Source organism: Pogona vitticeps, chromosome 1, assembly GCF_051106095.1.
Source record: "Pogona vitticeps strain Pit_001003342236 chromosome 1, PviZW2.1, whole genome shotgun sequence".
NCBI lineage: Eukaryota > Metazoa > Chordata > Lepidosauria > Squamata > Agamidae > Pogona > Pogona vitticeps.
Genome location: NC_135783.1, coordinates 265,386,541 through 265,414,065, shown reverse-complemented (window position 1 = coordinate 265,414,065; position 27,525 = coordinate 265,386,541). Strand labels below are relative to the sequence as shown.

Below are 27,525 nucleotides of genomic sequence, written 5' to 3'. Positions count from 1 at the left end.
GCATGGATTAACGTCGCTAAGCAAGGCACCACTGTAGTTCAATCCTACTTATACTCACTAGGGAGCAAGACTCTCTAAAGCTAGTAGAGTTTTACCTAGGTAATGCACATAGGATTGTGGCCTTTAATGTTCCTTACACTATGTCCCATTTGTCTCTGGCACTTCTTATATTCTACTAGAAAATATAGGAGTCTCACTGAGTAAATTTCTGCAGGCATGTATGGAACAGTGCAATATGGAAGACTGGAGAACATACATTTATTGTTATATTTACTGCCAGTCTTACTCTCTATTCTCATACACTCCAGTAGATGAATAACAAAAGTACCTTTTTCAGGAGTAATCCATGGGAAATGTTGTCTGCAGTTAAAAAGGCTGATACCAAGTGAGTAATGGATCCAGCTTCTCCACAGTGGGGCCGAAACAGAAAAGTGTTCATACCTCTTTCCCTACAGACATGTAAAGTACATACAATTAAAAGATGTCAGAAAAGTAGTTATGTTAGCCTGTTTCAACTTGTATAATAAAAATAAAAATGGAAAAACTTATCACACCTTCAAGACTAAAAGATTCATTTCAGTGTGAATTTTCATGGATTACAATCTGCTTCCTCAGACACCATCTGATTATATTGACTGCAATACAGTATGTGAAAGCTCACACTGAAATTCTTTGTCTTTAAGGTGCCAGTGTGCTTTGTTTTGTTATACAATTAAAATATGTGTCTTCCTTTTCAATTCCTGGAGAGCCATAATAACTTTTACTCTGTAAACTCATAATATTCATTATAGAGACAGGTCTTTGAATGTGAGACAATAACCAGCTTTATTTTCTGCACGTCTACTCCCAAGTCAGTTTCATTCTACTGGGTGGCAGACTGAGATGGCTGCCATATTTGGGGCATCATGAGAAGGCAGCAAATGGTTAATTATTAAATGTATTCATGAGGAACTTTGTTACAGTAAGAACTTTGAATGGAAGTTATTAAAGGAATTTTCTTCCTCACATGCCAGAACAGCTTGGCTGGCATGGAGTATTATTCACACTTGCTTCTGAGTTGGGATACCAGTTGCTTTCATGCCTCAGGTAATAAGGTTAGCTCTGTGTTTCAGAGGATTACACTACAGTGTGTTTATCACTGTAAGCCCACTGATTCATCGCAGGTCACAAGATGATTCAGGCAGTGAGTCTGATTATCATTTCTATGGAATAACAAAGGCAACTCTTCCCCTACCAACTACCAGGGGAAAAAAGTCCTGACCTAGTTTTGGATAGCTTAAAAACAAATGTAACAGAGCAGAGCCTTTTCACTTAAATTTTCCTGTTTTGCATTTCTCAATTGCAGCAATTTCCTCCATTCCCACATAAATCAAGAGAGTTATGACTTGAAATTGCTTGCCATTCAGTTTTGCTCTTGAGCAGAATCATAAAAGAGGTAAAAGTTATTTTTGAGCCAACCATGTTCAAATCAAATTTTATTTCAAAATATGAAATGTTTTTGAAATGGCAGGACATTTTCTGTGAAAAAACACGTTCTCTCTCTCTCTCTCTCTCTCTCTTTGAAAGGCACAAAACAACACAGGCAGAAGAATAAGCATGTTACACGTGTCCTCCTGCTAATATACAACAGGAAAGTTTTAAATAGTCCCAGGCAGACTGAGAAGTGACCCTGCCCTTCTGGCTAAGATCAAGAGAATGTCACCAGCGCTGTCACAGACACAAACCTATAAAGTGCCAAAGCCAGTCTTAAGCGTGCATCTCCTGCAGGGGTTATATTGCTGGGTCCTAGTTTTGGCCTCTCCAGTTACAGTGCTATTAAATCCTGGAAAACTGATTTGATCAGGCCAGCACTGTGGATATTAAACATAGCATATCCACTTCAGATGGGGATGCTATTTCCTACTCAGTAAATCATGAGACTTAACTGTTCAAAAGCATGCTGCATGCTTGTTTTCTTAAATTGCAAAACCTGACCTAGAAGATCAAGCAGAAAAGACGGTGGGGTGGATTGGGAAGCACACACACTCCTGGGTAGAATCTGCAATAATCCTCTGTTCAGTACAGCATTTCACAACTTGGAGGCTGGTCCATTAAGGCAAGTTTGGCATTGCCCTGCTGCCTGATGATGAAAAAAGATGGTAGGGGACACACTTCCCCCCAAGCATAGAAACAAGCAAGAAAGCGAGTGAAGCAGCATAAGACTATTCTTCAGTTTATCTACATGTTAAATGTTAAAGAGTTATACTGTGATGCCCGTGCAAGAAGGGAACAAAACTAGAATTAGTTAGCCCAACCTGCTGCTGGTTCGAGAGGTGGAAAACCTAGCAGAAAAAGGTTATTTAACTGTTAGTGAATTGCTGGAATAGATGTTGAGTTCACTAACAATTAATTAAATGGTTAACCCTTTTCTATAAATTTTCCCATCAGTTGACCTTGACTTCCCTTTTTTTTGGCCTCCCTGACCGACCAGTCTTTATGTGTACCAACAGCCATATATTCCCCAGCTTCCATTACTCCCAGCCAGTATGCCAACGCTCAGAGGTGATGGGAACTGCAGTGTAGCACAGGAGAAATCCAAGTTAAGAAAAACTGCTTTAGAATAACAGGAGTAGGATGAGGACGGCTGGATTCCAACTTTTTGTTGTTCTTCTGCACATTCTCAAAAGATGACCAACTATTACCACAAGGCGGCGCATGCATAACTTTTATCTCCTGGAGCAAGCGTTTCAGTCTGGGAAATGTTCACTTTCTTTTTCCGGACAGGAAAGAATGACTATATGCAGCTTGAAGTAGTATAAACAGGAAATGGGGCGAGGGACCGCTAAAAAATGGAGATCTTAAATATATCCATATTCTAATTGATGCTGTTAGTCTGATTAAGCTGCTGTCTAAAATCTATGTCACTCATTTCTACAAGAGTTATGAAGATATACTTACTTTCTAAGATTGTTGAGAATCATTATGTTTGCATACATGTAATACAAATAATAACTATATGGTGGATTCGTTTCGCTAGTCCAAATATCAGGATTAGGGCTCTTCTCAGAGAACATGTGGTCACTGTGCTTCGATTCATCATCCACACTATCAAACCCTGTCACCTAGGAACCCAACAAAACCAGATTTGCATGTGAATACACTTCAGCATGAAGAAATGAGGATCTGACATTAATGAAAATCCCTCCAATTTCCACTGAACTGGAATTCCACCTATCAGTCTCTACCATATCTGGCACAAAGCAGAACTCCCATGAACATAAACTTTCCTTAAAAGCTTATTGTAATCAGTGAGGGAAAGATTTCTATGTTACAAATTGTTTTAGAGGATATATGTTGAGGCTCTTTTACTGTGTTATGAAGCTGTGCGTCACAGTTTGAGTTCTGAAGAGACCACCAGCGACTCCTGGCCCAATGGCAATTCATGCACTGGAAGGAAAAGGTGTCATCTCTTGTCTAGAGCAGCGGTTCCCAACCTTGGGTCCCCAGATGTTCTTGGACTACAATTCCCATAAATCCTGGTTAGCACAGCTGGTGATGAAGGCTTCTGTTAGATTTAATCCAGGAACATCTGGGGACTCAAAGATGGGAACCATGGGTCTAAAGCAAGACTGTCTTTCTTTACATAATCACAAAACTAGGTACCTAATGAGATCACTTCCATTTCTCAAACCACACTCCACCAGCCATCAACCATTTCATAACTGTTCAAAGTTGTTCTCTGTTCTGATTTTAAAAACATCAAAAATCAAAATTTAAATCTCTAATGTGCTCCTGGTTCTATGTACTGACAAATGGATTTACACAATTGCTTTTAACGGGCAAAACCTACAACCGTCAATTTTGCCTCTCATAATTAAGTTTTATGTGATGTCTTCCTCAATGTACAGGGTAGTCATATAATTTTACATTCTCTCATCATAATGTAAAATTGTGTTTTTAAAAAAGCTAAGCTACCTTAAAGCAGGACAAAAACTAGTATTTCCTTCTTAAAACAGCAAAAAAAAAAAAACCTACACTTGATGAATGAAATATTTGTGCAGACTCGTCCAGCACTCCCAATTTGAGTTTGCATGCACATAAATAACTGGATCAATGTATAACAGATCAACTGTACAATTCCTGCCTTGACATTAATGGAGAGAGAAACTTGGGGAGCTGTGCAAAAAAGGCAGCATTCTAAACCTAAGTTATTAGGCAAAATAAGAACTTTGCGCTTAAGTGGTCCAAATTCAATACCAAGAAAAAAACAGGAGGCAGGCCAGAAGGGCTATGTCAGGTTATGATGCCCTGTTCGCTGGACGCTCTGCCCAGAACCCATCATTAGCTTCTGAGATTTCATTTCACCAAGTATTGCTCAAATAGTTTAAAGCCTCTTACTGTAGCTTTAAATGCTGATGCCTCCTTTTCAAAACAAAGTGTTAGTGGGGGGGATTTGCAAATACAAAATTTGAGGAATGCAGGACAATAAAGGACCCCTAGATACATGCAGCTGTTTGCATACTCACATATTTAAGAAAGAGATGCAACTCTTTATGATCCAAAGGGTTGATAGTAGCCTCAAACAGGGGTAAGAAGATGTTTTCCAGCATTTTTCCAAAACTAGGCAGAATATTTTTGGACCTAAATATATCACTGAAAGCAAGAAAAAGTCTTGAGTACATTTTTGCTCTGCTACTTAGGGAGTGTTCTTCCAAACACCATGCCTTCTCTCAGGTGCAACAACGCTCACTGTGCACACATACCCTGCCAATCTGCCAACGAATGTGTTGTATTGTATTTGGATGTTTTGCTAGTGTTGAGGCCATTTTTATAAGTCCTTACATGTGGCCTTCCAGTGTTCTGCTCTTTTCCTGACCTTTGGTACACAGCATACGTGAACTATTTATGGAAATAATTGCATCAGTCATGAACTGCATGAGCATGAAGAGCTTGCGAAGTTTGGGTTTTTGTACTGCAACACTAAGCAACCAAAACTTAACTTCTGTGTAAATTTCATAGCTGAATGCAGTTTCAAGCAGTTTTATATATCCCAGCCTGATCTTTTAGTCACACCAAACAACCTATGTGGCCATAAGGAAAAGTGTATGCTGAAGCAACAATGGAGCCTTGGGAACTCAGATATGTTGACAGAATTACTTGTGCACTCACACTTCAGCTGCAATCCCCATATCATAATTGGATGCCTTTTTTTTTTCAAACTCAAGAGTTCAAGATATATTTAGACATACTTCTCCACTTGTCTGAATGATAATGTGCAATTTTAGCATACATTTCATTAATTGTCGTCGGTGTACCTGATTTGAATTTGTTTCCTAGAGAAGGACCAGTATTCTCTTGCTTATTTACACTTGCATGAAGGAAATAGCTTTCTCTCATGCCAGGTGGAAATTAGCAGTAGAATCATGACCACAGTTTTCTCACACATGAAGCACTAGACTCAGATGTTACACACATACGTGTTACACATATACTCTGCATGGGAGAACTGAGAGGAGATATGAATCAGTCCCCAGTTTTTCTTCAGAGGACTTTTCCTTGATAGTTCCAAGCGAAGTGGGAACTGTGCTTTAAAATAAGTTCTTGCTTACTTTAACAAAACCACAAATATATTCTGGAGTTTGACGCTGGTTCATTTAACAATTGATGGGAGTTTATTTTGAAGTAGAGCTCCTCATTTGCATATTATTGTAAGCCAGGAATCTGCTAGAGAAGCAGGAACTATACATTGCTTTTTATTGCAGGTTATTTGAAAATAGGTGCAAAACTGTCTGTTTTACGTGTTTCTCCTAACTTTTCCCCCCTACTTCTTGCTAAAGTTGCTGGGAATTAACTTTGTACATGTAAATATGGGCAATGTGAAAACTAAGCTCTGTTTTATTCATCTTCGCACCTATAAGGGTGAACAAAAGGTAAAAGAGAGACTGCACAAGCCAAACACATTCCTGCTTGTGGACATAACTGTGAGTTATGGTTTACTGGTATATGCAAACTCACCCAGTGTCTACTGTTAAAAAAAACACCCTGTCTGCAGTTCAGTCATGAAATACCTCATTTTGACAGCTTCAGTCTGAGTGACTGATGCAACTGTTATGCTCTTTTGCATTATGCTGCCTCTCTGTGAGTAATATGGCTCATGGAGACTTTTTCGGCTTTGTGGACTTATTTTTCAACTCTCTAGAGACACTGCATTCTGGTTATGCTACATAAATTCTAGCAGGGCTAGAATAATGGCTTAAAACATTAACTGATGTACTTACAAATGCAAACATTTAGTGTTAAGAATGACATCCTGTGTTCCTCACCCTAAGATACTAACAGCACAATAATCCTGTGCATGTGTCTGCCTAGCATTTAGTTCAGTGAATTTCAGTTGGTTTTCATTGTAGAAGTATGGAAATAATTAATTAATCTGATTTTTTTTTTTTTAGTTTGCAGTTATATTAATGACTTAGAACATTACTACTAAAACTCAGCCAGGTCTTTATTTTTCTCAGCACCGACCAGGAAGCTGTAACTCACTGCATTTCACATTACTAACATTTATATGCAGGTTTAGAAGAGATAGTCATGTTAGCCAATGCCACCATATCAGTCAAACACAAATGAAAAATTAAAAAATAAAGAAGGCAAAAGCATTGTGACACCTTAAAGACACTGTTATATTTTAATGTGAGCTTTCATGGACTAATTCACTTCCTATATGAGGAAGTGGATTTGTCCATGAAAGCCTACATGAAAATACAGCAATTAGTCTTTAAGGTGCCACAATATTTTTGTCTTCCTTTTTTTTCTTTTATTTTTGCCTCATATTTGACCATTGCCATTCCTCAGGCCTCCCCTCTGAAGGTTATTAACTGTGAAATCACCATGACAACATTCTAAGAAGCACCCTAGATATATAATATAGACCATTTCACAATTATAATATTTTATACAATACTGCTGCATATGAAAGGTCTAAGAGGTGCTGGTGTTTTTAGATCTATTTAGATCTACATTAGATCCACTGCATTACATCTACCATTGTAAGTCTGAGATTCTGCAGTGTTACAGATTCAATACCTATAGGTGTGTGTGTGTTGTGTTGTGTCATGTTACTTTCTACTTACTAGATTCTAGGAACCTGAATCATCCAGCGCATGTGAGGTGAATAAACTTTGTGTCTAATAAACCACTTAGCCAGATTCTGCCATTCATCAGGGGAACGTCCATAGATAGACAGCCGAGGTTCTGTGTACTGGTATTTACTTTCTTCTAGTTCACGAGCAACTTCCTATTCAAAATAAATCGTTATTACTTTTCTGTCAGAAGCAACATATCATGTCATAAAAGCTTAAACGCATATCCTACCATGGAACTATGCTCAGATGTATCAGTAGTCCAGATTGCTAACTAAGCATCTGTGTACTGCATTTTCCACTCAAAACTTTATCTCAGGATCCATAGAAGCATCGGGTATGTAATTTACTCATATCCACTGGAATTTTCCCCACTCATTCATAACCACACACAGGCTGAAATCCTGTTGCTTAGCATAGTAAGGCATACTATAATATGCCAACTAAAAGAATGGAGATTAGTGAATCAAGTCCTTCATAAACTCCATGGATTCAAATGGAACAACTCTAGCTGCAACTTACTTTAACACAAAAACTTGCAAGTACAATAGACCCATTGAAATTAATGACACAGTATGGAGGAATTGACTGCCTTGCGGCTTACTCCCAAGCAGACATTCCTTTGTATTAGGGTAAGAAAAAGCCCCAAAATCACATCTGGTTCCATCTGGTTTCCTTATATGTCTTTTGTAAAGAAAATGGAAAAGGATATGCTCCCCCCCCCTCTCTCACAGAGAGAGAGATGCTGAATGAGAAAAGAGAGAAGAATCAGGACAGTCAAAAGTATTTCTTCACTAGGGATGAAAATCTTTGCTTGCATTATCCCAATAGAAAGGACAAGAAACTGCAACATTCTTTGCCTTAATAGTGAGGACAAGGAAAAACGTCTTGGAGATTTTGATAGAATTCTCATGTAAGACGAATGTTTTGCACAATAAAATCAAATGTTTGCATTTTAATGATAAAAATGTACAAATTTATAGAAATTTTGTGAATTGCCCGAAATGAGGATAATTGTCATTTTATGTATGAATCTGGAACACCAGATGGGTTGCTGACATGAGTTTCTTTACAACCAGCTAATTCTTCTATGGTGGCAACATGTATGGAAAAAAAATCTCTTTTTATCGCTCTTGGTTAAAAGCACAGACTCCCACAGGGCTTTAAAATGCCTTGAAGATGTCTTATATTGAAATAGCCATAACCGAGGGGAATGGGAAGCTTAGCAAACATTCTTTCCATCCTCATTCTTCACACAGTTAAACTGTGGAATTCACTGTAACATGATATAGTAATGCCTGCCAAACCAGGACGTCCTTCAGAGCATTACATAAATTTATGGAGGTTAGGGCCATCTATTTCTGCTCATCAGGATGCTTATATCTGTCTCCAATATCAGAGGCAGTACTCTATTTTCTCTTGTGAACATAACAGGGAAGGTGCAGTTGTAGTTGCATTTTGTGCCAGCTGATGAAATCGCTATGTCCATCTGGCTGGCAACTACAGTATGTGAATAAAATGCTAGATTAGGCAGAATAGTGCTTGGACTGGCCCAGCACTATTCTTATGTTGTCAGGAACATTCCATGACCAAAATTCTGCCCATTGGATCTCTGCAACCAACTTATTCCATATTGAGGAAATATTTGCAACTGCTCTCACCCTCTCTCTGATGTAAAGCAATGCAGCACTTTCTGTCTCAGAAATTGTGACTGGGAAATGGGATACACATATTTTTAAATAAATGAAACCGCTAAATCTTTTCACTGCAAGCAAAGGTAGGAAACAATTTTGTAGAAGTCCTGTTCCCACAAGACAAAATCAGACTATGCATGCATCCCTGTTACTCCAGTCTGTCAGCACAGTGGCATACTGCAACCCAAAGGTTGAATTCCATAACCAGGAATTTGTATAGGCTTTCATGCAAGCAGCCAACCAACTGTACAGAAAAGCAAGCTCAAGAGCAACCCTTTTGTGTATAAGATCATTCATCCCATTAGCCATGCACACAGAGAAATCTGCTTCTCTACACATATATTCCTAGCTGTTGCTAGCAGATGTTACAGAAGACAGGATGTTGCAAACCAGTTTCAGAGCGCAACAGTGAAACACAGAAATCAAACATACATATATAAATGGAGGGGGAGGTTAAAACTGTCTTTCAGCCATTTGGGCACTGAATGAAGAAAGATCCTATCTGCATCAAATAAATCATGTGTTTTAGTATGTACTGAGCAGAGCTCTCTGCAACTGAGAATCTGCAACCTGAGCCATTTGACACTTTCACATTCAGGTTGAAGCATTACAGCAGAATGTAATCCAGGTCATGCTGGAGAAGCACTAAGTAGTTTCTTATATAACATATAGTGCTTGATGGTTGCTTATGAAGAACAACACTAAGCAGAGTGAGTGGCAGGTCTTCATCTGGTCTTGCAACGGATTTCTTAAATTCATGAGGCAGCATACTGCAGAATACTGCATTTAATACAGATCAGCACAGATCATGCATGCCCTAGCAGTTCTTGGGGTACAGTCCTTTCCCCATTCATTCATTCATTCATTGCATTTCTGGAGAAGACACACAGATGTCCTGTTAATCAAACAAGATGATACGCCTGCCTGTGTGCTCCGAGCAAACATAGCTTTGATGAGTCTATAATGATCCCTCCCAGATCCACATAGGGAAGAAATATTTTTTTTAAATTCAAAACACACAGCAGCAAATCACACCGTTTCTACTTTTAAACAAAGACAAAAAAGACCATACAAAATTAAAAGACATCCCGCACTTGCTTTATAGCACATATTGTTTTCAGAATGATATCCACCTACGTATACTCTTGGAACATTTTTTTTCCTCAAGGTCAGAGTAGATGTGCCATCAATTGTGCGAATAAAATTGCACCCATGCAATTAACATCACATCTAGTTTGCTCCTCTTGACTGAAGCTGAGTGTTGAATTTTGTCTATCATGTCTGCTTGGGCTCACTCACAGAATGATATAAAAGTAATGCAAATTTAAATAAATTAGTATTTCAGCAATCATTTTCCAGAGACAAAAAAGACAATGCACAGATTTTCCCATTCTAAATGGAATCTAAATGAACTTAATTTCTAAATTGCAGATTAACAAGTCCATATTATTATTTTTCAAAAACCTGAATAAATGACTCAATGCCCTAAACCAGCAATGGTGAACCAATGGCACATGTGCCACAGCTGGCATGCAGAGCCCTCTCTGTGGGAACATGAGCCATAAGTCACTGGATCGCTACTCCCAGCAGCCAAACCTGAGGAGGCAGCTGCAGCTGCAGTGCTACTGCCCCGACAGGCAACGGGCCAGGATCTCGAGCAGCTGGCACTGGCGGCAGCGACTCAGCCGAGCTATAGGTATTGGTGGGGTTGGGCACGACTGAAGGCAGATCTGGAGTGGGGTCTAGAGGCACCTCTGTGCTTGGGATTCCTGCTTCTGCCACCGCCACTTCCGCTTCCACTGCTGCCACCACCTGCTGGTTTTTGTTTGTTTGTTTGTTTTTTGCAGTTTGGACACTCGGGCTCAAAAAGGTTCACCATCACTGCCCTAAACTTTCCTTTTTCCTTCAGTAGCTGTCAATGTCAGAACTATCTGAAATCCTTTTAACTGTGTATGTTCAAAGTCCAATGTACAGTGGTGCCTCGCTTGACGAGGATAATTCATTCTGTTGAAATCGCTGTTAAGCGAAATCCTCGTCAAGCAAAATGAAAAAGCCCACTAAAATGCATTGAAACCGGTTCAATGCGTTCCAATGGGCTAAATGCCTCAGTGTCCAGCGAAGATCCTCCATAGGGCGGCCATTTTCGGTGCCTGTAAAGTGAGGAATCGTCCTGAAAACACAGCGGGGAGCCATTTTGCACAGCAGGTGGCCATTTTAGAGCCACCGATCAGCTGTTTCAAAATAATCATTTAGCGAAAAATCGGTTCCCAAAGCAGGGAGCCGATCATCGTTAAGCGATTTTTTACCATTAAAACATTGTTTTGAGATTGCAAAAGTGATAGCAAAAACTTCAACGTCAAGCGGTTTCGTTGTTTAACAAGGTAATTGTTAAGCAAGGCACCACTGTACATTCTTTGGCTTCAGCCAAATCATAACAAAGAGTAGGAGGGAAGCAATAATTTCATCCCGAATCATCCAGCTGAATTCTCTTTGCTTCTTCTCCTCACACAATGGTCCATAGTGTGAGCATGTTGGACTATGTCAGAACACACATAAGGCAATATTTGCTATCTCCCTATGCAACACTGACATTGCCACAAGATGAAAATCGTGTACACTCTCTATGGGAACACCTGCACATACCAACCATGAGGCAGCAAAGAACGCAACAAATATCGGAAGCTGTGCTGCCAAACTGTTATATTAAAACATTTCTTGTACCAAAGAAACTCTAGCATGCTACCCTTGTGGCCTTTAACACATGCAAGAGCTCCAGAAGTGAAGTCTAAGAGGTAATGGTGGCAGAGAAACCCATGTTAAGGAGAGATACTGTAGTTCTGTACAGATCATATAAGAAAGAATGGCCAAAATCCTACTGGGATTTTATGTACATGGAAAAGGAATTAGTAAATTGTGCAGTCAGACTAATTGTGCTCTTGACACTCCATCATGGCAATTTAACATCCAACAGGATTTTGTCATATGTCTAAGGACAGGGCTGTTCTTTCTTTCAGGCAACCTATTGTGACAATTTAGCTTAGCTTCTTCCTTTCTTTTTCTCCACTGTCAGTAGAAAGATGTAATGCAAAAGAGATCTGCATCAAACAAATGTAGCACTGAAAAAAATTCTTTTCAGTGCTGGTTTAGTGGCAGTGAAGACCCTGACACTGGTTAGATAAGCTACTGTGGCTGTGTGGCACATTCAAGAACTTCCCAAAAGCTTAACGAGTAATGCTGCCAGAACATTGCAATCCAGGAAAATTTGTCTGGCTAAAATTCAAATATGGAATCCAGTATATGGGTTGAAGGCTGGCAATAGGTTCTAGCAAGTGCAGAAGCTATGTGATTCCAGAGGCAAAGTAACATGCAAACTAGGTGAAAGACTGAAAACTGGAATAGAAAGAAACCTTCAAGAAAAGGACAGTACAATAAAGAAATTAAGGACATGTGACATGAACCACCTAGCAAACTTTAGATTGCAGGCGTGTAGAATAATATTGTTACTTCAGCTGATCATCTTTTGAGGTGGTGTATAGAGCAAATCATAGCTTGAGTTAGATATGATGTGTTGCCTTGAAAAGATTCTAAGTTCAATCACTGGGAACTCCTAATAGGGCCGAGAAAGAGCCCTAACTAAGACCACAGAGAGATGCTGCCAGTTGGGGTAGACAATACTAAGCTAATGAGGTAGATGATACTAGACCAATGTTTGGGCTAAATGTGAAGCAACCAACTGCCTATGTTCCTAAGGCGTATTACAACAGGTTGCAAAATAAAACTGTACGATTTGAGATAATACCACAAAAGTCAGTCATTAAAGAGACAAAACAGAACATTCTTTCAATTCAGTTTAAGAACACTCTTTCAGCTTATATTAATTCTTGCTTAGTTGTGTGTTGTCTGCAGAAGCAGAAAATAGATTCAACCCCCCTCCCCGGGATAACTCCTTTAAAGTTCAGATTCAGTGCCCCCACAAATTTGGAGTCACCACTCATTGCTTTGAACACATTTCCAATTGTACAGCCAGATTACAACTTGTCTAACTTGTATAGATGGTATGCTATACACACAATACTTCATTATCAGTATGGAAGTTCATATGCTTGCAGGACTCAGTGCCTCAGCTCTTTCGCACATACTCCCAGTAATACATCCGACAGGGCATTATGTTCCTTCACTTCTTTCTGAAGGCAAGCATCAGACACTAACTGATGGAAAGCTTCTTACCTTCACCATACGAGCAAAGTATTCACCTCCAAGATAGTTCTCTGTTTTCAAATATAAGTCCCTCAGCTCACTTGCACCAACTGGATTATATTTGGAGTTAAATTTATCAAACCGATGAAATGTCTGGCGATCCTGAGAGAGATAAAAATTAGAGTATGTATCAAGTAACAGAAATGGAATATTGTTTTTTTAACAACATATTGTGATATCATATGAATATAACACATGGGCTTTTAAAAAGCAGATTTTCCAGCTAAATGCCATACCAGACCCGTCCCTCCACCCCTGCTCTCCAAAAGTGAAACATAAATCATCAGGCTGAGTGTTTGCTTCAGTGTCTATCCCACTGCAGTCTGTAGGATCTGCAAACTTTCAGTCATGATGGAACTAAAGAAGAGGAGATTATGTCCAAAATACAACACTTGTTTTAATGCTGTTGGGCAGTTTGATTTCAGAATAGAAACCAAACTCTTCTTAACTCTTATACACATTGTGTTATGTGACACTTGCTGTCTGTTGTTTATATTCATAATAAAGACATTTTTGTGTCCAACTTCATGCCAAAAACCTTCTTTTTTTGTATCTGCAATGTAAAATATGAATGTATCAAAGAAAGCTTTAGTTCAGAACATATTAGCTAACACAGTAGGCATCCTTCAGTCTCGAAAGACTATGGTAATGTGCTCTGAATAGAGGTCTTGGAACAGCATCTAGTGTAGCTGAGAAGGCCAATACGAGAGTGACAATCCTTTCCACACTGAAGACAAATACAATCTGTTCTCTGTCCAGTTCCTATTTTGCTGGTTTTGGGACTGCCTCTTTGCCTCAACCTGCTGAACAAGTGCCTCTTCAAGTTGGGGGAGGCCATGCTGCACTTTCTGCCTCCAAGCTGAATGCTCAGATGTCAAGGTTTCCCATCTGTTGAGGTCCATTCCTAAGGCCTTCAGATCCCGCTTGCAGATATCCTTGTATCACAGCTGTTGTATCTCTGCTAACACAAGACCCCAGAAAATGTTTCACTTTGCTTAATTCATGCAGCAAAAATCTCTCTCTCTTCATTGCATTGCTAATTTTATACTACCCTGATCTTCATTTTCAAGTTTTGTCTACTGCTTAAATCGTACTTACTGCATGAACGTCTAATGAATCTACAGTGAGGTCATAGGGATCCATATGGAGACTTTCAAACAACTGTTTCAAAGTGATTTTCTTTCCTTTTTTCTCCCCCACTATTCTGTTTGGCTCGGTTTGGTAAGTGTGCTTAATGAACCTCAGCAAATGTTTCTGATTCATGCATGCAGCAGCGTGGATATGAGTGTCAACCTGAAATCACAGAGAAAAGCATTCTTACTCAGCTGTCATCAAATAATTACATCTTACTGTTAACCCTCTGGCACTGGAACAAAGGATAATTTGAAAAATATCAAGCATTTTTCTGACAGTGTGTTATGAAGCACTTCTTCAGTAGCCACAATAGCAATACTATTATTAGCATGGACATCTCCAATGTGGTTGTGTGTTTATAGGGTCTTCATTATTTACCATACTTTTCTTCTAGTAGAGATATCTGCAATGTGCCCCTCCAACCTTAGATGGTTAGTTGGTACATCAGATGACTCTTTCTTTCTGACAGTACCCCTGTTATGGAACTCTTTCACCAGGGTAGTCAGACTCAACTTCTCCGTTGAGCTTCTGACAGCCATCTACAATGGTATGATGCTAATAGGGCCTTTTGTCTCTACTATGGATGACCAACACCCTTGACACAGTCCATTTCCAAATAAGGGCACAATGATTGATTGATTGATTGATTAGACTTAATACCCCGCCCCTCTAGACAACGTCTACTCGGGGCAGCTTACATGAATAAAAGCACAACAATATGAACAATATAAAATCATCTAAAACACAGTTTTAACACTTATTTCTAAGCAGCATATTACCAAGGCGGCATAACTCAAGCAAGAAAGATAGGGATCAGCTAATTGACTGGAGGGAAGGCCTGCCTGAAGAGCCAATTTTTAAAATGGCTTTAAAAATGTAAGTGCCCAATTGGTCCTTTGCCCTTTTCGTGACCCCCCAACATGATCCTTATTTGCATCTCTGATGGCATTTCTTCATCTATATATCTCTATGAAAAATCCCATCCTCGTGAATGGGAAAGATACAAGCTATGATCTGGAGTGGAGTCACATAGGACTATCAATCTATGGTAGACAGTAAGATTTTATTTCTGCCTTCAAGCACCTTTCTAGCTACTGACAAGGCCAGCAGGCAGATGGATCTGCGCCATCATAAAGAAGGGGAAAGGCGGAAGATGTGAAGGACGAAAGACAGACCTACAACACTAATTCTGGCCTAACCATTAAAAGCCCATATAGGGGAAATACAGGCTTCCATCACAAACACACTGAATCCCAGCAGTAAACTTCATAGTAAACGGTAAGAAACAAAAAAGAAAGCTGGAATGCCAGTCCAAGTTAGCAATGACAATGCAGGTTTTCCACTTCACTCTACACTTATGTGAAATGGCTGGCAGCTCAGTAGCAAGGGCATAGGTCGTGTACGGTGACTTCAGTCTGAATCTTCTCTAATGCCTCCCTAATGCCTCATAGGTTGAAGTGCCTAGGGGAGATCTTGGGCTTTATTGGGAGATTTGGCTGCCTTGCCTTTTGGAGCCACCAGCTCTGTCGTGTTTCCGTTTTCTTAGCTCAAATGGATATCTTTCATTAAAAACCATGAATGCTTGATGGAACATGAAGGATCCATGGAGGTGTTGTTCTGCCCCATGAGGAACCATCCATAGTCACCACAAAATTGCACAAATATCCCAGTTTGGTCCATTTGTCCAAATATAGTGCATTTTCCCAGCCTTTAGGATCAACTTTTAAAATCATTTTTTAAAGAATGTTCTGGATCTACTTATTTAAGAGGTTGTAAGTTATCTCCCTACCTCAGTCACAATGAGAAACAACAAGTCACACTCCAACAACAGTAGGAATCATCTGTGTGGAGCCTATATTTTGGCAACTTTTTAGTCTTGAGAACTATCACAATAAGTAAAACAGTAGAACACTACTGACAATGGGCAAACATAAATTGGACTCCAGTCCTCCTCAGGTTATACACAGGCAGTAACCTAAAGAACAGGAGGAGACATCCTCAGTTAACCCAAACATGATGCCAAAAATCACCCATGGAGAGTCATTTATACAAACAACATTACCTCATGAATATAAACAGATCCATGTGATACTCATAGCAGCATGTAAAATGATTCCATGTATTAAGCCATCGAGGCAGGTAAGCTTCTATTTATGTCCTTTTGCTCTGGTTCCTACTGGATGTTCCAGCCAAAGTACATTGGGTTGTGTAAGCTTATCTCCCTATTGTACGAAACCCGAGGGTAATGTGCTATTTTTTAGGATACACTGAACATCCACCTGAGTTCGGTCTTTTTTCCAAGTGAAGTGACAAACATTTAATAATTTCTGCCCACATAAAGAATAAAATGCTCTGTACATAGACAGATTTAGATCACCTCTTTGATGTCTACAAGATGCTGCTATGGAGGAAAGAAATAATTTCCTGTAAGCCACCTCCCACAGCTTAAGTTTTTCATGCAATTCTGGCCTTCAAGAAAGCAACAACAATGAAGAGCAATCATCCATACAGGGAAAGAAAGGTCACTGAGAACAATTTTGTCCTAACCAGCTGCAATGGTTACTCAATGAACATGACAAATTGTTGGGGCCAATTCCACATGCATGTCCATTGCTTTATGGCTGCCAGTGTGAACAAGACATCACAGAGCAAATAACACATACACCATGCCACCTAAGACACAGCATTTTCCCATGTAATCTGTTGGCAGAGCCAGCCTACCACTCAACACTCATTGAGTAATCAAAAGTTACAAGTGTTACATACAGCACTGATGTTACCTGTCTGTCATGGGTTTGGAGGGAAAGTTCCATCCTATGGGGAGTGGAAGGCGGGACATCAGGAGGAGGGGCTGTACTGTATATATATGTGGAGCCTGTGTGAAGAAGTTGAGAGCTGGAGGAGAGCTGAGAGAAGAAGCTGGTGTGGGAGTCTGTGTGTCAGACAGGGTACTACTGTGTGTCAGTCAGTACCAACCTGATAGGTTCAGGTGTCTGTAGGGTTAGCCAGAACTGATAGGTTCAGGGTCTGTGCTTTAGTTAAATGCGTTCTGTGTGAACCAAACTGTGTGTATGTATGATTAAGACTAAGCCACGTTACTGTATCTTATTCACTTGATCCTTTTATTTTTCCCTGTGTGTTATTTAATAAACCTTGTTCTTTTATTTGTTAAAAATCCATCCCTGGTCTGTGTGACTTCTTATAGGGAATGGTTGGTGGCAGCTTAGTGAAACTGTGGCCTATCCCAGTAGGTCTGGGTTTGTCACATTGATTGGTGTCCAGCGTGTGGGATACGACTGGTCCAGTTGTCCAGTGGTCCAGCAAAGCCTTGGCAAGAGTGCCCAGAGCAAGGGGGGTCTAGTCAGGGACAATCTGAGAGCACGTAGGTAATCTTCTAGGTGTACCTCACGGGGAGGTGCGCTAGTAGAAGAACGTGTAACCTCAGATTGGGGACTAGATTAGGGAGCTCTGAGGCAGCCTGTTTTGGCGGGAAAAAAGCTGAGGCAAAACTGTGTAGTAGCAGTGATCTAGCCTGCCTGCTGAGAGGCCTAGCAGAGGGGGGTAGACTCTGGCTCGCAACTGTTGCAAGTTAGTGCTGAAGAACAGCAGCAATCTATAGAGAAGGCTGGTTCTGAGGCAAAAAAAAAAAAAGTGGTCGCTTTATTTTGAGGCTTGACTTTTGAAAGCAGCCTGTGCTGGGGGGGGATTATGCCCTTGACTCGAAGCCAAATGGCAGAAATGGGTGAAGTGAAAGACCCCCAGGTAGACCAAGGTTCTGAGGATGAATTTGGCTCAGTGCAGGGTGACAGCACGGGAGAACAGGACCCAGAACTCAGGAAACTGCTCATAGCCCAACAGCATGAACTGAGGATGAGGCAATTGGAAAGAGAAGAAAGATTAGAGAGAGAAAGAAGGGAGGAAAGGGAAAGGCAATTTGAAATGGAAAAGGAAGAGAAACAGGAAAGGGAAAGGGAGAGGCAAAGACAATTTGAATTGGAATTGCAGAGAGAGAAAATGGCGTTTGAGTTAAGAAAATTGGAACTGATGAATCAGAACAATAATAACCATAGGGATTTTGAGGGAGGCCAATTGTCTAAAGCTGACCTGAAGAAATTCCCTGTGTACCACAAGGGAGATTGTCCTGAGGTGTTCTTTTCCCTCGTGGAAAGAGCGTTTGTGGACTTCTCAGTAAGGGAAACTGAGAAGATGACCATTATGCGATCTTTAATCAGTGGCAGCCTGGCAGAAGTCTATGCAGAGATGCCACAGGAACTGATGAAAGATTTTGCAGAGTTTAAAAAACTGGTGTTTGCCAGACATGGGATAAATGCGGAACAGCTGAGGCAAAGATTCAGGTCAATCACCAAGAAACCAGAGCAGACTTTTACCCAAGTGGGGGCCCAACTGGTGAGGCTGCTAGAGAAATGGCTATCTCAGGAGGGGACAGAGACCTTTCAGCAGCTCAAAGACTTGATAGCGCTGGAACAGTTCTATTCAGTCCTGCATGGGGAACTGAAATTCCAGGTGAGGGAAAGGAAACCGAAATCTGTGGCAGAAGCAGCCGAGATCGCAGATTTTATTTCCCAAATAAGAAAGCCCTTGGGTGAGGGGAAATCGATAGGTAAACCCAAAGAAACCTACAGCAAGTACTCTCAGGGACCAGGAAGAAACCAGCAAGGGGGAGGGACCCATGGTGAAGGGAAGCCCTCAGACATGAAACCAAGACCTCAGATTTTGGAGGGAAAACCAAAACAAGATGAGAAAGACTCAAAATATAGCAGAAAATGTTATTTCTGTCAGGGAAAGGGCCATCTAATCTCAGAGTGTGAGAAATTAAAGCAGCTAAAAGGAATTGTGCCTCAGGATTCGAGTGGAACCAAGCCAAAAGCTGTGTTCTGTGTCCAGAAAGAGCAAAGCCCCTTGTCACTGAGGGAGCCTGTTGCCATGGCTACTCAATCTGGAACAGTTACATCTGCTGATCAGGCTGAGGAAAATGGTCCTCTTGTGGAGGTAAAGCGCTGCTTGCTTGTGAGAACAGATTCTCAGTTGTTTGAAACAGCAGGGGTGGACGTAGGAATACTTGACCATCAGTATCGGGGGCTGAGGGACACTTGTTCCCAGGTGACCCTGTGCCATCCAGATATTATTCCTAGGGAATATATAATCCCAAATGAGAGCATGAAGGTGGCAGGGATTGAGGGGCAGGTGATCTCACTGCCAGTAGCGGAGGTACCTGTGAACTTTCAAGGCTGGAGGGGAGTTTGGCGGCTAGCGATTTCATCGACTCTGCCAGCAGCCGTGCTCGTGGGAAATGACCTGGCTGAACATGTGAAACGGGTGCTAGTGATTACACGTTCACAAGCCACCACGGGGACAGTTCAGGGGGGTAATGATGAGCCAGAGACGGAAGCAGAGGGGAGTTCAGAAGCTGTGGTGGAAACCTTAACCACAGACAGCTGATTTGGCCAAGAGCAAAAGGCAGACGCCACTCTCCAAAAGTGTTTTGAACAGGTGACTGACGCCCAGCTAACACCTGAAACCCCAGTGAGATTTCTAGAGAAAAAGGGGATTTTGTATAGAGAGACCCTGAGGAATATCTCAAAAGGGGGAGATGGGATCCGAAGTCAGCTAGTGGTACCTGAAAAGTATCGCCCCATGATCTTACAAAGGGGGCACTCTGACATGTTTGCTGTGCACTTGGGGGTGAACAAAACACAGCAGAGAATCACACAGAATTTTTACTGGCCTGACATAGGGAAGCAGATCAGGGAGTTCTGTAAACAATGTGATGTGTGTCAAAGGCAGGGGAATAGCCGCGACAGGACCAAAGCAAAGTTGTGCCCTTTGCCTGTGATTGACACTCCGTTCAAATGCATAGGGGTGGATATTGTGGGACCTTTGCCCAAGGCCACAAAGAGGGGGAACAGGTTCATTCTCACCATTGTGGACCATGCCACGAGGTACCCTGAAGCCATACCCTTGACTAACATTGAAACTAACACAGTGGCAGATGCCTTGGTGGGGTATATGTCCAGGATGGGATTTGCCTCAGAAATAATCACAGATTTGGGCGCATCGTTCACATCGAAGCTCATGAAACGCTTATGGCAAATCTGTGGAATTAAGCACAAGGAAACCACTGCCTATCACCCTGAAAGTAATGGGTTAACTGAGAAGTTCAATGGGACTCTAATGCGCATGATTAGGGCTTACTTGGCAGAGAATCCAAACAATTGGGACCAGAAGCTGCAATCCCTTTTGTTTGCTTATCGATCAGTGCCACAAGCCAGTACCGGGTTCAGTCCGTTTGAACTTTTATTTGGGAGAAGGGTGAAAGGGCCCCTTGATCTGATCAAACAAAATTGGGAGCAGATCACCCAGGATGACCCACAAGACGTTGTGACATACATAGACTCTTTAAGGAATGACTTAAAGAGAAACCTAGAGCTAGCAGCAGAGACCCTGCAAGCTCAAAAGGTCAGAAAGAAAACTTGGGATGACCAGGAAGGCAGGGAGAGGCACTTTGACCCAGGGGAGGAAGTGCTTTGGCCTAGGCCCTGCACAGAGAACAAACTGCAGCTGGGTAGCCCAGAAATAAAATACTTGGGTCACATAGTAGGGGGAGGAGTGATAAAACCCCTCGAGGCCAAGATAGAAGCAGTTCGTGATTGGCCTAGACCCAACACCAAGAGAAAAGTCAAATCATTTCTTGGGTTGGTGGGCTACTACAGAAAGTTCATCCCGAGGTTTAGCGAGATAGCGGCTCCGCTGACCGATCTGACGAGGAAGAAGACTGATGACCGCATCCCGTGGACCAGCGACTGTGAGGAGGCGTTCCAGAGGTTGAAGCAGGCGCTCATCAACTATCCAGTGCTGCGTGCTCCAGACTTCGACCGGGAGTTCATCATCTACACCGATGCGTCTAACAGCGGGGTAGGAGCAGTTCTTTGCCAGGAGGATGAAAATGGTGACCAGCATCCAGTGTCCTACCTGAGTAGGAAACTCCAGAAAGGTGAGAGACATCTGGCAACCGTGGAAAAGGAGTGCCTGGCCATAGTCTACGCGATCCAGAAGGCCAAGCCTTACATCTGGGGAAGACATTTTATTCTGTGCACTGACCATTCACCACTGCAATGGTTAAAGACAATGAAAACCCACAATAGTAAACTTATGAGGTGGGCTTTAAACCTGCAAGACTATGACTTTGAAGTGAAGGTGGTCAGAGGGTCAGTGAACTGTGTTGCTGACGCCTTGTCAAGAAGACCTGAAGAATGAAGACGGCGAAAGAAACATGGACTATGTATATATTTTGATGACAAAAAGTTAAATGTACCTGTTTATTAAACATGATTGGTTTGTAAGAATAAAGGTAACTTGATGTATTGAAAATGGTAAATGTTTAACTTAGAGTGTAAGTATAAGTAAGTATGATATTGTATGTATAACTGTTTTTGTGTGTTTTAACCAGGTTGTTTTTTGGAGAAAAGCACCTTAGCTTTCCCCCTACAAAACAACTTATAAAGAGGGGAGGTGTTACATACAGCACTGATGTTACCTGTCTGTCATGGGTTTGGAGGGAAAGTTCCATCCTATGGGGAGTGGAAGGCGGGACATCAGGAGGAGGGGCTGTACTGTATATATATGTGGAGCCTGTGTGAAGAAGTTGAGAGCTGGAGGAGAGCTGAGAGAAGAAGCTGGTGTGGGAGTCTGTGTGTCAGACAGGGTACTACTGTGTGTCAGTCAGTACCAACCTGATAGGTTCAGGTGTCTGTAGGGTTAGCCAGAACTGATAGGTTCAGGGTCTGTGCTTTAGTTAAATGCGTTCTGTGTGAACCAAACTGTGTGTATGTATGATTAAGACTAAGCCACGTTACTGTATCTTATTCACTTGATCCTTTTATTTTTCCCTGTGTGTTATTTAATAAACCTTGTTCTTTTATTTGTTAAAAATCCATCCCTGGTCTGTGTGACTTCTTATAGGGAATGGTTGGTGGCAGCTTAGTGAAACTGTGGCCTATCCCAGTAGGTCTGGGTTTGTCACAACAAGTATATGTGAACCAATGTATAATTTAAGTGGAATTTATTATTCAACCCATCTATGATGCAGTGAGAACACTGATGCTTATGAAGACCATGGGTTGTATCCAACATTGTCTTTCTGGTCGCAGAAAACTCTGTGAAAGGAACAAATGGTGGACAGGGCTGGGGGGGGGGAAGGAGGAGCTAGAGAAATATCTCCCTTTAATTCCTGGAAGACTCTTCTAATTCAAAAGTGCTTTTTGTGAAAGGAAAGAGTCACAATTAACATGGGAATTAACCATGTTTTAGTATTTTAATGGTTATATCATTCTGCTGTTCAAGGTATTAAAACGTTACCATTTATTTAGAGCTAAAAGTAAATGAGAATAATTACCTTTCCTTTGTATCTGGAACTGGCAGTCTTGATTCTATTCATTATATAATTTATATTCAGTACACGATTTTCCATGTTATTCTCTTAGAATTTATCTTTTTGTTCTTTCAGTGTACTGTTTGAACAGGATACATTTTGGAAACAGTACATCAAGCCCAACCTATGTTGACATGGCTTTTAATACAAACCTGTTGATAGGACTGGAAAATTTAATCTACTTAATCAGAATCTACCTAATCAGCATATTATATACTGCAGACTTTTTGATTAATTAATATGGATATTCTTCACTTATAGAGTTTGGGTTAATGTCATATTTGTTTAAAGTTTGGGATTATTTTGATTCTAGAGTGTTTGCAATGATGACAACCTCAAATGGAACTTGTCTTTACAAAGGCCAACTGATGTTAATATCGTCAAAGGAGGCCTTTCTCTTGATCTCACCCCTTCACAAGTGTGTTTGGTCGGTACATGGGAGAGGACATATTTGTTGCTGCTCCTAGACCAGGGGTCAGGGAACTTTTTTACCTTTTACCCCGCAAAAAAATTATTGTCGGGTAAAAAGTCCAGCTGGTCTGGTATGCCACCCTCCTCCCCACTTTGGAGGCATGGAGGACAGGTGGGTGCCCTGTGCAGTTTCTCACTAAGGCTCACTCTTCTCGCGACAGAACGCCCACCTACAGATAGCATCGTCGGAAATAAAATGCCTGGGGGTAAAATGCCTGCCGCGACAGTCCTCATTACCCCCAGGATTTTCATTATTACCCCATTTGGGGTAATTTACCCCTGTTCCCTGACCACTGTCCTAGACACTAGAGGTCCCTCCCACAGTAGGCTAAGCTAGTCCTATCTTTGCTGTCCTTCCAGAAGCAGACAAAGGCCTTTATCTTCAGATAGGCATTCCTTTAGTGACTGAATATCTGAAAAGGGTTTAATAGATTCTTGTGTCTTGTTGCTTTTGAATATATTTTTGGTACTGATTTGGTTGACCATTTTTAGTATGGTATTTCTTTGATTATTTTTAAATATGTATCTACTTAATATTTTTAGGTTTTAAATGTTGTCTTTTAGTGATGAATGCCACCTTGGCTCCTTTTTAAGAAGAAATGTGGGGTAAAATATTTTAAATAAATAAATAATAACTTTAGGCTATGTTTAAAGCTTCAGAATTGATGCTGTGTGTATCACTAGCCTAGATGTTAAACTTTCTTGAAAGGCCACTCAGTGACTGTTCTATAGTTTATTTAGAATAATAGTGATGGCAAGTTCTCTATCTTAGAAGCAGGCATCATATTATCATTCCTGTGACTAGTCACAAGAAACTCACAGAAGTTGGAATCCTACCCAGCATACTATGATTACAATTATTAATAAAGTAATGCATAACAAAGTAAATAGAGAAAAGGAGGCTATAACTAAGAAAGTTCAGGTAGATCCATAATCACTGCTGCAGGGGGGGAGAAAAGAAGAAAACTCATTCAGAATTTGCTGCAATTCAAAATTTTGGCCATGTATTATTTTCATTAAAAAAAAAAAAACAACCCTAAGTTCATAGCCACTACCCCCATCACCTCTTGGCAAATAGAAGGGGAAGATATGGAGGCAGTGACAGATTTTACTGGGCTCCATGATCACTGAAGATGGTTACAGCAGCTACGAAATCAAAAGATGCTTGCTTCTTGGGAGGAAAGCGATGGCAAACCTAGACAGTATCTTAAAAAGCAGAGACATCGTCTTGCTGACAAAGGTCCGCATAGTCAAAGCTATGGTTTTTCCAGTAGTCATGTATGGAAGTGAGGGCTGGACCATAAAGAAGACTGACCGCCAAAGAACTGAGAACAAACCTATCCATCTTGCAGGAAATCAACCCTGAGTGCTCACTGGAAGGACAGATCCTGAAGCTGAGGCTCCAATACTTTGGTAATCTCATGAGAAGAGAAGACTCCCTGGAAAAGACCCTGATGTTGGGAAAGTGTGATGGCAAGAGGAAAAGGGGACGACAGAGGATGAGATGGTTGGACAGTGTCATCGAAGCTACCAACGTGAATCTGACCCAACTCCAGGAGGCACTGGAAAATAGGAAGGCCTGCCGTGCTCTGGTCCATGGGGTCATGAAGAGTCAGATACGACTTAAACAACAACAATTATTTTCTTTCTTTGGTTGCTTGAAAATTAACAAGTGGTAGGCTACAGAAAATATCTTCCAAGTTTACATGAACTTGCAAACCTGTTGTTGTTGCTAACCAAGATAGCATATTAAGGTTGCTATCTTTTGCACTTATCTAGGAGTCAGTCTAAGAACACAATGTTCTTAGTGTTCTTTCTCCTGTGTTGACCTGTTCTGGATTGTACTGTGGAACTGTAATCTTAACACATATTTTCGAGAGTAAGAGACAAGCCTGCAAATGATTGTGCTTAAGAAGCAAATTTTCAAATACAGTACAGTACTTTCAAGTATTTTTATGATCCTGCCTACCATACTACTCTGTCTGATACAGCTTTAGGAGACCTATTCTGAGAAAATCGCATCTTCTAAAAAAAATTGCCAAATAGAAGAGCCATTTTCTTGGAAACGTTTGTTGTTAGTGTTTCCGATGAATGCTCAGATTGGACCATTACCTCCCTGAATGTGTACCCAATGAAATGTCAATCCAGAAAGAGCAACAAATTAATTTAAAGGTCAGAATGACCTCTCCAGCTTAAAACAGTTGCTGAAGGAAACTCCTGGGGCTTTCAGAAGGTAGTAAATGTCATAGAGTTGATTAGTGTTCCACTCCAGAAAATTCATTAGCATGTATTTGTTATGCACAATCACAGTTTAAAACAGGAATGTGAGAAAATGACTTTGCAAATCAGCTCAGATTTTAAAAAAACTGAATACAAATGCATGCCATTAAACTTTAGGTTGCCATGACCATCACATATAATTCATTGTACTTGACTTGGATCTTTTTTTTTGAATTTTCTATTAAATGCACTTTGTAACAGCTACTCATTTACTCCCCCATAAAGCTACGTTTCCTTATATTCCATTGAACATTTATATTAAAATTAAATATACTCCATTTTTATCATGATTACAAGGATATTTCAACACAAGGTCAATCTTCATTACCTCGACATATTTATGATCAAGTCTGAGCTAGGGCATAATTTCTGGCAGTAAACACTGCATATGTTAACAATATATTTATGAATATGAAATAGTATTAAAGAGGGCATGGGGAACAGACTCATTTCAATTACTTCTACTCTTAAGGAGACATTTGTGGTCATTTAAGCTCATACAGAAACCAAGCACTAGAAAAACTAGATTTATCCATCTTCTGAAGGAAACATTATTTATTTATTTAAATTGTTCCCACCTCATTCTTCTGTTTATTTCAGAATATCTAAGGTAACCCACAAATCCCATAATCCTAGTAAATGTAACACACATCACAATGAATGAATGAATGAATGAATCTAGCAGAAGAAATAAATAAATAAATTCACTTCCCATGTCCCTCCAGAGAAAACTTCAATTTGCTGATATCCTGAAATGGCTTGTTTATTATGTCACTTCATGATACTGGAAACTGAAAACAGAATGAACTTTGACAGCTGCAAAGCTCGATTTTGGCCTGTTCCCAGCAATCACACATGCTAGAAACATACCAAACTAGTGCACCCCTACCTCCATTAAAAAAGTAGAAACCCTTGACAGGAGGAGCTCAAATAAGTGTGAGCAGGGGCACCCTGGGGATGGATTGATTCACTCCAGAGATCAGTTCTGGTCAACGGGGAAAATAGTAAGCCAACCTGCCCTCACAATGGGACATATGCCTGTCTGGTCGAGCCCTGGTTGGCTGCTGAGAACATGACTTTACCAGATAAAGTTATGCTTTACTTAGTGATGTGATCTTAAATTATGTTTTCAATTACTTTGAGACTATGCTTTCAATTTCATTCAGTTTTGAACTTTTTTTGTGTTGCATAATTCTTTCAGTTTAAAACTGCTGTTACCTGCCATGGCAGCTGTGGTACAGAAGACAGCGTTAAGAAACAGACACACATCCTAACACAATCGTAAACTAGAACAGCAGGGCTATGTCCAGTCTTTTCAAAACAACCTCACATGCTCTTTTGGCCACTTTCCACCAAACTGTCTGTCACGTAAACTGACACTTAAGTTCTTCCAGTCTTCTAAGGTTTCCAGCACACAAAACATTTTTGACACCTTCCAACAAATCAATGATACAGACAGCTTTTGATAGTTTTATGCACATATACGTATTACATCTGTCACCAACACAGATAAATCATCTGCATTTAGAACAGCCAGTCATACTTGTGTTACTATAACAGTCTCAAGCAGTCTATGATATATATCCCTCTGGCACTTGAATGAAAGGAATCCTGAGAGCTTTCTGTGTTCAGAACCTCCATGTAAACACTACTAGTTTTCCTGTCTAGGGGCCCCATACAGCACCCCCATGCCAATACACAAGAGGAGATCCCAAAGGCTTCAGCTAATTTCAGTTTCCCATTGATTCAAAAAGCAGCAGTAGATTGATTAATTAAATCTTTTTTGTTTAATTGAATCTTGATTAATTAAACAAGAAATAAATTATTAGCTGTCTATTCTAAGGAAATAAGGTCATTGCACAGATAGAAAATATCATCTGATAAAGCACAGGGCTGCTTTTTTTAAAATTAGGACCATTAAAATGTCACAAAAGTAGCACAAACTTTCACACTCTCCAGAATGCTTCAGAAAGCATGATGGTACAAAAATTAGGAAACATGCCGGTGGGGGACAACAAAATACCTGCTATCACTGAAATATTAAATGGAGCTTTGATTATAGTTAAATGAAATGCAGATGATCATGAGATTCACAAATAATTCAATAGGTACACCCACTTAA

General features: G+C 40.5%; 1 protein-coding gene across 2 annotated transcripts in view; it reads right to left on the bottom strand.

Annotated features, from left to right (window-relative positions):
- The window catches only part of AMPD3 (adenosine monophosphate deaminase 3), a 49,970-nt gene that overhangs the window by 6,369 nt on the left and 16,076 nt on the right, over nt 1-27,525 (bottom strand). For both annotated transcript variants that reach the window (XM_020789921.3, XM_020789920.3), the window contains exons 7-12: nt 14,168-14,362; nt 13,040-13,171; nt 7,110-7,273; nt 4,506-4,632; nt 2,938-3,101; nt 329-449 (exon numbers count right to left, since the gene is read on the bottom strand). In XM_020789921.3, coding sequence (XP_020645580.3) covers nt 329-449; nt 2,938-3,101; nt 4,506-4,632; nt 7,110-7,273; nt 13,040-13,171; nt 14,168-14,362 — 903 coding nt within the window. The remainder of the gene's footprint in view (nt 1-328; nt 450-2,937; nt 3,102-4,505; nt 4,633-7,109; nt 7,274-13,039; nt 13,172-14,167; nt 14,363-27,525) is intronic.